This window comes from Neolamprologus multifasciatus, chromosome 13, assembly GCF_963576455.1.
Source record: "Neolamprologus multifasciatus chromosome 13, fNeoMul1.2, whole genome shotgun sequence".
Taxonomy (NCBI): Eukaryota; Metazoa; Chordata; class Actinopteri; order Cichliformes; family Cichlidae; genus Neolamprologus; species Neolamprologus multifasciatus.
The window spans coordinates 29,664,714-29,677,470 of NC_140451.1; the positions used below are offsets into that span (position 1 = coordinate 29,664,714).

Genomic DNA, 12,757 nt, shown 5'->3' on the forward strand with positions numbered 1-12,757 from the left:
TTTGACCACAAACTTAGTCACTGCTCGGTGACGTTCGTCTATCCTGGCCTGAAAGGAGACGCTACCGGTAGACTGCAGCGAGAACTGCCAGCATCTGAGCCAGACTCTGTCTCTCTCTCTCATCATGGTCACCTAAACGCACAGTAATGGCAGGTTTTGTAACAAGGCAGATCGCGCTAACATAATATGCACTGTTAGTTGATTATTTACCTGCCGCATTAACGGGAGAGGACGTGCAAACGTTACCGCTGCTGCTGGGTTGAGATTCACGAGTCCGGAGCGGAATTAAAAACACGACATTCATTTAAGGTTATCGCGTGTTTTGTGAGCAAATGCTTTTGCATATTCGTAGTGTTTCCTTCCTTAAATGAAATATCTACTTTACAAGTATTGCAAGTTGCCCTGTTGTCATCCGTTCTCGTAAAGTATAACCAAAGTTTTGAGCGTTTGAGCCGCTTACGCGCCATGTTTCCTGCCAGGTAAATGACGCTCCGCAACGTGGTGACGTCATTCGGGGCGACTGGAATCGATAAGGGAATCGTTTGCAAAAATGGCAAACAATTCCAAGGAATTGAAACAGTGGGAACCGGTTCTCAACAAGAACCGGTTTTCGATACCCATCCCTATACCTAGATCACTTAAATTACACAATTGAAAGCATATGTGTATTGTTTGTGTATTTATACACAAGCACTCATATATATTCAAATAATTTAAAAAAAAAAAAGTTCATTTACCTGTTACTACCACACACCAAATCCGGTCGTTGGTACTTGCTGGCTTGTGTAGCCTCTAGGTAACAAAAGCTCAACACTGCGCCTAGCATTCTGGAGCACTTCTGTTGTGTTTTGTAGGTGTTTTGTAGTTTTTACGTGCTTCTGAGTTTTTATATGTTTTGTAGTTTTTACGTGCTTCTGAGTTTCTACGTGTTTTGGAGCTTGTACGCGCTTCAGGGTTTGTACGTGTTTTGAAGTTTGTACGTGCTTTGTCTCCAGGGGCCACCGTAAATATACTTTTATTTATTCACTCCACATAAAATGTAATAAATAAATCATATAATACAAAAACCAACTAGTCACAGTTCAACTTTTAACTATTTAAATTTTCAGCCTTTTCCTTTTAAACAAATTTAAAATGAAACAACACAAAACACTGCAAACCACAACACAATTAAATATAAATTAAAATATGAAAACAAAAAGAAGATGCACATTCTCTGTCATATAGACCTCCATAATAATAATAATGGATTGAATTTATATAGCGCTTTTCAAGGCACCCAAAGCGCTTTACAATGCCACTATTCATTCACTCTCGCATTCACACACTGATGGAGGCAAGCAACGGGTGTAGCCACAGATGCCCTGGGGCATACTGACAGAAGCGAGGCTGCCATATTGCGCCATCGGCCCCTCTGGCCAACACCAGTAGGCGGTAGGGTAAAGTGTCGTTGTGCCCAAGGACACAGGGAATCGAACCAGCGACCTTCCGGTTACAGATACGCTTCCCAACCCCCTGAGCCACGGCCGCCTCAAATAAATCTTCTGAATCCTTTATCATCCGCAACTGAAAATAGTTGTGGATGACTACTATAGCTTTCTAATATGAGTCGTTGTCCCTGGCTTTCTTTCTCTGTCTCTCCCTCAAGCTCTGTTCCTGTGCTACTGTGTAACTACCGCCCCTCCCCCCTCTTCCCAGGGCAAAACACAAGGCTGGCAAAGCGTAAAAAAGTGCCAGAGAGGATGAGAACCCATGGCTCGCGATAAGGAGCCGGCTCGCGTCGTTCACGTCAAAGACTCGGCTCTAAGAGCCATTTCGTTCGCGACCGACACATCACTAGTGTTTACAGGGAAGCGAAGATGGAGGAGTATCCCTCCAAACAGGTACCCGAAAACCTCGACGATCCTCCCAACAGCCGACTGTTCGTGGTGACGAGTCGGTCCATCACTGAAGATGAGCTGCGGGAAAGCTTCTACGTGTTTGGGGACATTCAGGGGGTCTGGGTTGTCAAAGACAAGCAGACAAAGGAGTCCAAAGGCATTGCCTACATAAAGTTTGCCAAGTCTTCTCAGGCCTGCTTGGCCATGGAAGAAATGCACGGCAAAGTCCTGGTGGAAGGGACTAAACCTGTGAAGGTAATGTCAATGGTTAGGTCTCCAAAAAGATTATATTTTGTCTGCTTCAGTTCAGACTGTCGATTTATAATATGCGTATAGCTAGCAAGCTAAAGGGGCGTGATCGTTAGCTGCTTTCAGTTCACGTAACCTTTATCTACAATCTCACTCTTCTGTGCAAAATGCTGTTTAAATTTTAAATATTTGGAACTGAGAAGACAAAACATGGAATATTTATTGGCTAGGGATAAATCTTATTCTTAACTTTACATAAGAAAATATCATAGTTGCGATTCTTCTTCGAAAATATACAATTAACGTGTATCGTCCGCTATTTTAATGCATCATTTGTGTCTCTTTGTTTGCAAATGTTGGCTCTTTAGGTGTTTATAGCCCAGTCACGGTCATCAACGAGACACAGAGATGTCGAGGATGAGGAGCTGACCAGGATTTTTGTCATGATCCCCAAATCCTTCTCAGAAGAGGACCTCAAAGAAACATTCAAAGTAATACTTCTTCTTTTGTGGTTTTGCAGCTCTGTGTTTGCCTGTGTTTTGTATGTGTCTAACGGAAATTGCGTTGATTGTTTAATGTCAGTGTTGTGTTTCCTTTATGAAAAATATTTTTGTGCTCGCCCAGAGGTTTAGCCATCTACCAAAAAACCTACACCAGGACTGTGATTAAAGTATTTTGCTATAAGCTAAATATATTTATATTTGTCTATCAAATGGCCTAAAAATGCATAAACTTCTGTTAAGTAAGAACAAAAAACATGCTTTAACTATATACAGACCACGTGTTCTTTTAGGCCATCTTAATTGAGGCTCTCTAGAACTCGCTGACACCCCTAAATGCTCATTTCGATTCTTTCTGTTTTCTGTTTTGCAGGAGTATGGAGATATTGAGTATTGTGTGATCATCAAAAACAAGTTTACAGGAGAAAGTAAAGGCCTCGGCTACGTAAGATACTACAAACCCTCCCAAGCTGCTCTCGCCATAGAGAACTGCGACAAAGGTAGGTCTGCCAAACTCATTTACTTGTTCATTAATCCTGGTAGAAGCAGCAGTATGAACATCAAATATACAGAATGGTTGGTGAACAGTTACAGCTGTGGTGACTTCTCACTTCTGTTAACACTTAGTAAAGGGCATGTTTATGATTTAAAGCTGTGGAAATGATGTTATTAGCCTACAGGGCCATTCTGGCTGAGCCTCGAAGCAAATCGACAGCAACAGAAGATTACAGCTCTGGAGGAGCAGCAGCCAGAAATGATTATGCTGGCGGCTCTGAATCCATGAACCAGTACACGTTCTCATTGGGTACGAGTTTCTTTGTCATCAGAATTTACTACCACAGGAAGGAAAGGGTAAAGGTAGTAGTAGTATTATCCTCTGTCTTGCTACTGACCCTGGTGTCCTTCTTCTCTGTATAGGCGACCCTGGGAACTACACAGTCATAGATTACCGCCACGGTGATTTCACACGCTGTCTCATTGTGTCCACGCGCATTGCACTCAATCAAGAGCAGATTTTTTCTCTTTTTGACATTATACCTGGCATGGAGTACTGCGAGCTGCAGAGGGATGCCTATGGAATGAACAAAGGTTAACAGTTCAATGTTATTTATATACCTCCAACATGTTACACCAGTCAGAATCTGTTGCATTTAGGAGAAAAAAAACCCCTTTTAACACGAACCATCTGCAGAATGAGGCTCAGGGAAAGTGTGAGGGACCAAGCAGCCAAAGCAAAGAGGACACAGGCAAAAAAAGTATCTTCAAAAAGGGTTTTCTTTATTTTAACCCTCAAAAAGTCCAAAATTAACAAAATTCAAAAACATACTTAGCAGGCCCATAAAAGAGGTCAACTAAATATAACTCTACGAAAAGTAATTTCCAGAAACTTAAACAAAACAAAGTGAGACACAACTTAAGTCACAAACTGACCTAATTACAAAGACACATGAGGGTAGCTTTTATAATGATTTGGCCAAACCATTTACACACAATAGGGGAGAAAACAAAAACACACACTAAGGCTGTATCCCAATTCAGGGTCTGCAGCCTTAAAGTACGCAGCCTCAACGATCCTCAAGGGCCGCGTACTTAAAGCCCGCTAAGGCCGGAAGTGCGAGGCTTGTGAAATGGGACGGTGTAGCCTCCGTTGCGCTGCCCAGGTTGCCTAGCAACCATGATACTAACAGCTGGAAACGTTTCATACAGCTTTGTTTGACAGAAATGAAGGAGAAAATCTTTTGTTCATTTGTTTGTTTGTTTCTACATGAGCTTTGATCATTCTCTGTAAGATTAAGCTCAGCTGTTGAACGGCGTATATTTTAAAGTAAAAGCTTTAAAACCAAGTTAGTACAAACGTCACTAATGTCACATAACTTTGCCGACATGTGGCCAACAGTAATGTTTTCATGTTCTTCGTTATTAAACATTTGCACATAAATAAGTGACATAATATTCAGTACTTACTTAAAGTTTACTCTTCGGCCGCCCCTCATCCGCCGTTTTTTCGGCAAAATTATCCACACCCACCGCTGCGCTATGCATTCTGGGATATGTTGGGCCACGAAGTCTACACCGCCACGTCCTTAAAATTCAGGGAAATGAAGGACGCATTTGAGGGCCGCATTTCGAGCAGCCTTCGAATTGGGACAGCCTTCGCCGCGTCGCGGTGACGTAATCGGCCTTAAAATGCGGCCTTTAAGGCTGCAGACCCTGAATTGGGATACAGTCATTTTGTTCACAGAGTCCTCAGCCACGCCTTTTGCCCAGACAGGAAACAGCCACCGCCCAAACCCAGGTAACTCAAAGAAAGAGAAACATAATTAATATAACAAAACATTTTAGAAAAACCACACAATGTTACTATGTGCGCGCCTCATAATACCAGTGTTAGGTTTAACCAAATGATTAATGAAGAAAACTGCAAAGCAAACTAATAAAGTAAAAAATGGACTAATTTACCCCTGTGTGGCTGATGCTATCACAGACGGTAACTGTCCAAGGAATCACTAAACACTGAGCAGATTGTTGGGAACAGTAACCTCAAAGTAAACTCTTACAGAACATATGTTACAATGTTATCAATTTAATCCTCTACAGATGTAACAAGATTTTAATCATGAATGTTTTCTTAGTGTGACAGGCTAAAAGGAGCAAACCCTCACATTTAAAAAACTGGATGGAGCTGATGGTTATTTTACACACTGCATCAACTTTACTCTAGTTTGCAGTATCGCTTCTCTGTGGATGTTGATGTGATCCATTCTATTTTGATGACTGTGAAATATTCCACTCTGACCTTTTCTTTGCTGTGTGTCACCTGCCTCCAGGCCATGCTTTGATTCGCTACAGCAATCTTGGGTCAGCACTTTATGCCAGAGAAAAGCTAAACGGCTTTGAATATCCACCTGGAAACAGACTGGTGGTAAATTTCGTCGACGACGGCGAGGACCGCGGCAGGTATACGCACAATGCACACATAACTACGCAACCGTATATGTTTAACTTTGAACCTGCAGAAGGGTCACAAATTACTGGAGCCTCAGAGAAGAAAATCCCTTTAAAGTTAATATATCCATAAATTAAAAGATAGGAACGAAAATGCCACTGATAATTAACTGCGACCTTGTCTGCACGCCTTCTTGGCCACATTTTATTTGTTGTTAAATATTCACAGGTGAATGTTGTCCCCTGTGGGTTGTAGTGACCGGGCAGTGTTTTTTCAGAGTGCCGTGACTGCCTTTTTAAATATTACGTGATCTCAAAGCTGTTAGCGATACACACTCACAATATTCATGAACTTCACCCTCTCTCTAGTAAAAGACATCAGAAGAACAGGTGGAAGACGATCCTGAACAATATGGATCTAGTTAACTTGGCCAGGATATTAAATTTGGTGCTTGTGGACTATAGAATGACAGTTAACTGGGGCTGAGATGCACAGCTGTCATTCCCCCTGCTGTCTCTCAATATGCTATGCCTCAGCGTCTCTAACTATGCGATGTAGGACCAGTGTTTCCTTTCCCGTTCAAGTTGGCTTGAACATGAAAATTACACATCAGTAGAATACAGCGCAATACAGGAAGAAGCACAAAAAGCCATCAGAGATTAAAGTAGCATGCACTACTACACAGTAGGGGTGGGTTTTTATAATCGATTTATCGATTAAAATCGATTCTGGCTTGGATAACGTGAAATCGATTCATTAAAATCCTGAATCGATTTTTTAATATAAATCTATTTTGCCCGAAATGACAGAATCTCAGGTGAAATCTCACAAAATTTCAACAACCACCAAACAGCTAAGACAGTAAATGAGAGCAGGAACACGGATTCTGCACAAAGACGTAAACACACAGCGCGACCCGCGGATCAGAATCAGTTAGATGTCGCCTTTCTCACGGTCGGGGCTGAAAGCCGACAGCTCGCTGATTCTGATCTGTCGGCGGTCCGCGCTTTGTGTTCACGCCCTTTTTGCGCTGATTCTAAAGCTGTTAGTTTGATCTCTCTCCAAACAATAAAAATAAAACTGACTGAACCAGCAGCAAAAGAAGATCCAAACTACGCTTCACATAAACATCGTCATGTATTCCCTCTGACTTTTACTGTTTTGCTTCAACCACGATGCACAGCTCTCTCTCTCTCTCTCTCTCTCTGTACTGTTTTCTGCATTATTCGCTTGCTTGTTACGCACAAGTCTACCGTTGTTTACAGCGTTGTCGGCCGCTGTTTTTTTTCCCATTTACATACTTTTGAAAAGAAAACCTAATTTCTGCCGTTCAATACTGAACAAATTTAAACTTTTTAAAATTATGCAAAATGCAAAACACTCAGCCGTGTCTCTAATAAAACCGCTGTAACTTCAGAGGTAATGTTCATATGTTGATTAATGGGTTTTTTTTCGTTTTTGATGTACTGCAGAATATTTTTATAAAATCCCAGGCCAGGAAAATCACCTTCATGTTTTTCTGTGTTTTATCCTCACCTACTTTGACACAAAGGCCTCTGCTGTGATGCTCACACCTTTCATAAAGTCTTGCGTGTGTCAGCTTCCTTTTTATAGATACAAAAATATGTAAATTTACTGATCTGAATGATAATATTTCTGACTGTCAAAATTTCCCAGATTCAAATTGAAGTGAATCGAATCGAATTTAATCAAATTGTGGATCGAATCGATTCGGGACCTTGTGAATCAGAATCGAATCGATTCTAGAAATCAGTGACGATACCCAGCCCTACTACACAGCACACAGTGTTTTAAACACTCTTCTTCTAAACACCTTCTGTCTTTAACATCACAAACATGAAAAAGAGTAGCTTTCATTATAGTTGCTGCACAGAGTTTTAACACTGCCCCCTTGTGGTTATATTTAGCTATAACATGTAGACGAAGCCCTACAAGCGACCAGTGCACGTCTGTGCTGGGTGCTTGAGGCAGACTTAATTTTCCCATCGTGTCCACAGCTGGAAACAGCCTGTATGTTTGCTGTTGTGTGTAGCCCTGTAGGTCGGATGGCCATGCAGTTTGTTGCAGCACAGATGATGTCAGCGGTCTGGAACGGACCATCCAGCAGCCAAGGGATGAAACCTGTGAGTCATTAATTCAACATCTGATTTACAAAGTTGTGTCAGGTCATCGTCTTGTTACTCTGCACATTTTATTTACATTTCAGATGGGTTTTTTTTTAGCAATGACAATAAGAAAATTTCTAAAAAAGCTTTATTTTAATTCTTATTAGCTTATCTTTTAACCCTTTAAGACCTACCATAGAACCAAGTCAGGCAGAGCTTATATTATATTTTTACATGCTGTGGAGCCATTTTTGGGAGCATTTCAAGTTGCTATACATCAATACAACCATTATAGACCAGATTTTAATAATATGTCTGCATTAAGTGCATAGTAATTACATAAATTGCAAAAAAGTGCAATAAACTACAAAAAGATTGAAAATCGTTTTTGTTTTTTAACATATATTTCTAGTTAGAGAAATTTAAGAGGCTTATCCCTCAAAACTGTAAATACAAAAAAGTTGCACAAAATAGTTTCCCACCACAGGAAATTTATTTTGAGTGTCTTCATAGTTTTATTTTTGAAATACACCAATTTTTATACACTACAGGAAAAATGAAAATAAATATTATAATGCAAATTTGCAAAAAAGCAGCATATGCATCAAAATAAACTATTTCCAGCAGTGCAATATGAGTCCTAAGCATCCCAGAAACGACACAGAAAGTCATGAAGTCAAAGATAATTTTTAAAAACACCAGTATAGGCTCATGAGGCTATATGGTAAAAAAAAAACCTACATTTTCCGCGAAAATGACGTCACTTCCGGTTTCGGGCAGGTCATGCGGACATGCAAAAGTTCGCGCTGATGTCTATTCCAACATAGGAAGTGTTATGAACAGCTGATCGGATCGGCAAAGCGTGTTTCTGGAATATTATGTTTTTGTTGCTGCAAGTGCTTTTTATGCAGTTTTTGCAAAGCTATATGTGGAAGGAAACTGTGACCGAGGACAAGCTGATGGCATAAGATGTAAGTACAACTCCTCCGGTTTCAAATGCAAAAAAAAATTATTGCGCTAGCTCACGTGGTTGCAGAGCTACCGGGATTTAAAAATAGTTATGCAAAACAGAGCGTGCCTGCTCTGACCGGTTTTAAAGGGTTAAAAATCTGTGCTCACATAAAGATTAAAAGTAGTTCAACAGACACATCTAGAATCTCCTTCTCTGAGGGATATGCAGTGTGTGGACAGTATGTGACATTAAAATGACTGATCCTGTGTTCTCTGTGTTGGTATGTACCAGGGCTTCTCTGTTGTCTCGTCAGTTTCTCGAATTCAGACCGACGCCAACCTGCCGTCGCTGAAGAAGCTCGCTCCGCCTGAGAGCAAAACCAAGGAGCGGCTGTTTGTCGTGTTCAGCCCCTCCCCGCTGCCCACCGATGTGTTGGAGGATGTTTTTTGGTAAGTGCCCTGTGGTCTGACTCAATCACTAAAAGAAAAAAAAAACAGTGCATTACCGGGACGGTTAAAGGTCTGCTTGATTACGACTCTTGGCTCAATCAGTGCAAACTGCTGTGGATGATAACATCAGGCTAAGTGCTCTTAAATAACAGAGTAAAGCTGCTATTAAACCAAACAGACAGAATTAGAAAATGTTCCTGCTTTACAATTAAATGTTATTTGTTCGTCTGTGCCTCCCCGTCTCTGTCTAGTCGCTTTGGCTCCCTCATTGAAGTCCACTTGGTTCCAGGGAGGAAAGTTGGATACATGAAGTATGCAGATAAACAGGTAACGCTCAGATTGAGGATAAACTTGTGGGTTTTTTTAATGAAGGAGTAGAATGTAAGTAAACTTCAAACTCTTCTTCATCACTGTGTCAGTGTGCGGACGAGGCCATGGCGGCGCTCCACGGACGCGTCGTTAACGGGGTAAAGATGAAGGTGATGCTGGCTGATCCTCCCAGAGAGGAATCTCATAAACGTCCTCGTACCTACTGAAGCCTACATGACACGAACCAGTGGTAAGTGTGCAGTCTTCTGCTGCAGGCTCCCCAGTATGTGCAATTGGAAGTATTTTGGCAACAAAATATATACACTGTGCATGTAATTTGTCTGTTTACATGTTTGTTTAAGAATATCAGACACACTGCCAACGAGAATAATTTCTTATATTCTTGATTCGGAATTATGATTTATTTAATCCAACACGTGTGTGTGTGTGTGTGTGTGTGTGTGTGTGTGTGTTTGTGTGCGTGCTCTAGTGTCAGATGCTTTGGGTATATGTGTCGACTGACCACAAAGTAAAGACGCTGTTAACAAACGTCGACAAAAGAGCAAAAATGGAGCATATAAACACAATAAGTACAAAAAGGGAAAGGATCAGGGACAGTGTGAGGTGACGGCTTGAAGTAATAGTGGGAAAAAAGCGTAACTCTTGGCTCTCTACATCACCTGTCAGGGACAAGAAAGGCTCAGTGTGTAGGCAGGCTAACCAACTACAAAGGACCAGTGCTACTTCATCAGTTCACAAGGAAGGAAGTGCTGCAATGCTGTGATGTCTGATCCAACAGGTGGTATCATGGAGGCAGGTAGACGTGCAAAAAGAAAACGTTAGGAAGCACTACACAGACAGCAAAGTATTTATGGAATAAAACACTAGGAAACACCAACTTTCTGGATTTTTCCTGATATATTAGCTGATATTATATTATGTCACAGCATGTGTTGTACACAAGTGTCCTTGCAATACTAAGTCTGGTCAGTAAAGCAAAAAAAACACAGATCAGAGTCTTCAAATTGTGTTGAAGGCTTTCAAAGCCTGATTATAAGCTAAAAGAATTATTATTATTATTAATCATATCATTAGAAAGTTATATCACTATACATAAAGCTTTGCACCCCTATTCTGCTTCCATTGCGAGTTTAGAATATTTAACCTCAATGTTACCCACAGCGAAGGCCCTTTATGATTTATTTGCAACGTAAATAAACTGTGTGAGAGCTCCTTCACGTCACCCGCCTGTGCACTCCTGTGAAGCTCTCCTCATGAGTCACGAAAGCGACGCTCGAACAAGATGTCAAGAAGTTTCTGATGACAGTCGTTTCTCTTCCTGTGAATAACACTGCAGCTTCTTGTTCCCCAGGCGACTGTTGCCATGACACAATGACACCTGACCTGACAGACCGATATCAAGACCTTCTCCCGACCTCTGACACGACCTTTGACACCTGTCTGACCTTACTCCCGGTCAGTGACCTTGCGGCGACTCACTGATAGGACGCTCCAGTGTTATAGCGCTAATAAACTGAAGTCTTAATCGTAAACAGTCTGTGAATAGCAATTGTGTAGTTTGTGGTCAGTGTCATACTTTCGTGCTTTCTAAGTGTGTCAGCCTCGACACTGCTCTTTGATTTAACAGATGATTTAAGAAACGCTGACGTGAGAAGTCTCATGGTTCGGGCAGTGTGCAGCATTTTACTTCATGAAAATCTGCAGGCAGGAGGCTGCAGTTTACTGATAAGCTGCGAAAAACAGGCTTTATAAAGCTGGATGTGGACAGTTTGTAGCTCACATCTGGTCCTCCTTATTTGTCTGATGGTATGCTCTGTAACCTGTGCAGGGCTCGGTTAAAAGGTGGTTATTTGAATGACTGTGAACCTTTTTTTTTTTTTTGTCAATAAAAATATAGTTGAACACATCGTCTGTCTCATCTCTTCTTTTACAACATATTAACTGAACAGCTAATAAAAAATAAATTATAAAAGCATCATTTCTCCTGTTATGCTAAGAAGCTTGCTAAATTAAAAGGTCATGCATTCAGTTTGTACTTTTTAAAAAAATATGTGATGATGACCCGGAGACCATCTGGATACTGGGTCTTTATTTCCTTCTGTTGTACTTGTCTTTGTCCTGCAGTGTCCCTCTGATGCTCTAACGGTGGAAGCCCTGTTTGACTTGGCTAGTCACCCATGTGCATTGTGATGGCTGCACTTACAGCCACACAGTGGTAATACCCACCATGTTAGTGTAGAGGCTTACAAGTAACATTGCATTCACATTTGTCTTTCTTTAAATATAGGAATTAATTTACAGGACAATAAATAACTGGTTTTTGTTTAGAGTTAATTCACATATCCACATAACACTGCATTCTAAAATAAGTGTGCACATTTTAGTTTACACTGTTATGTGTGATTAATCTTTCGTTTTCTGAGTTACCTTAGTTGCAGCTGTTCCAGTCCCTTGATTAAGGAGCCAAGAGGTGGAAAAGGGGCGGAGCGAGCTTTAAAGGAAGTCTACAATTTGGTTCATGCCATCAGTGTTGGGAAGGTTACTTTTAAAATGTATTCCATTACAGAATACATGCCCCAAAATGTATTCTGTAACGTATTCCGTTACGTTACTCAATGAGAGTAACGTATTCTGAATACTTTGGATTACTTAATATATTATCATGCTGTTTACAACTACATGAATGTACTATTGCTGTGATTTATTACTGTTACTGAAGGTCCGCGGCTCCGAACCGTAGTAAAGGGACCTCTGGCTAATACGGTGGGTTCTGTGTTGGGCTCGTAGCCGAAAACTAGCTTTACTTTGTTGTCTGGGTCAACTTTGCTAGCGAGAGACAGAGAGAGGCGTTGAAAGGCTGCTCCAACGGAACTTATTGTTTTTGGAGGAAAACACGAACACGGTGTACAGTCGAGTCTTAATAGCTTACTTACAACTGGGCTCGTCAGGCTCTCTTCTTGGCTGCAGTGGTTATTATTATATTTACATGCTTCCAGCTCCTGTTTTTGCTCGATGACAGCTCGTACTTTTCCTTTTTCTCCCTCCCTCGCTCACAGACACATAACGTGTATGGCAGTCCATTCTCCCTGCAGCACGGACTACACTGCCTATGATGCTACATTCTTTAGAGCTATACCTGTAGCATTCTGCCTATTAGCTTAGCACAACAACAACAACAGGCGCTCTCTCACCCAGGAAACACGCAGAGAGAGAGCGTCACCCTGTAACCATGGCAACCGTAACGCTGCCGCCTGGAACAACAGAACGTAGCTGTCAAACAAAACCTAAATAGTCCTGACCCGCCACAATATGAAACAGGGAAGT

At 41.2% G+C, this 12,757-nt stretch overlaps 1 protein-coding gene across 3 annotated transcripts; it reads left to right on the plus strand.

The window, feature by feature from the left end:
• Positions 1-1,740: 1,740 nt before the first annotated feature.
• rbm45 (RNA binding motif protein 45) lies at positions 1,741-11,305 on the plus strand. 3 transcript variants are annotated; one of them, XM_085182934.1, is made up of 11 exons: positions 1,741-2,135; positions 2,498-2,620; positions 3,003-3,129; positions 3,303-3,434; positions 3,548-3,718; positions 5,458-5,587; positions 7,630-7,720; positions 8,946-9,103; positions 9,355-9,430; positions 9,523-9,673; positions 10,100-11,305. In XM_085182934.1, the coding sequence occupies exons 1-10, from the start codon at positions 1,860-1,862 to the stop codon at positions 9,637-9,639; spliced, it is 1,401 nt and encodes a 466-aa protein (XP_085039060.1). In that variant the 5' UTR covers positions 1,741-1,859; the 3' UTR covers positions 9,640-9,673; positions 10,100-11,305. The 3 variants fall into 3 exon arrangements, with proteins under 3 accessions (XP_085039060.1, XP_085039059.1, XP_085039061.1); XM_085182933.1 differs by having other exon boundaries at positions 9,523-9,662; XM_085182935.1 differs by having other exon boundaries at positions 1,753-2,135; positions 9,523-9,662; positions 10,785-11,305.
• Positions 11,306-12,757: the final 1,452 nt, after the last annotated feature.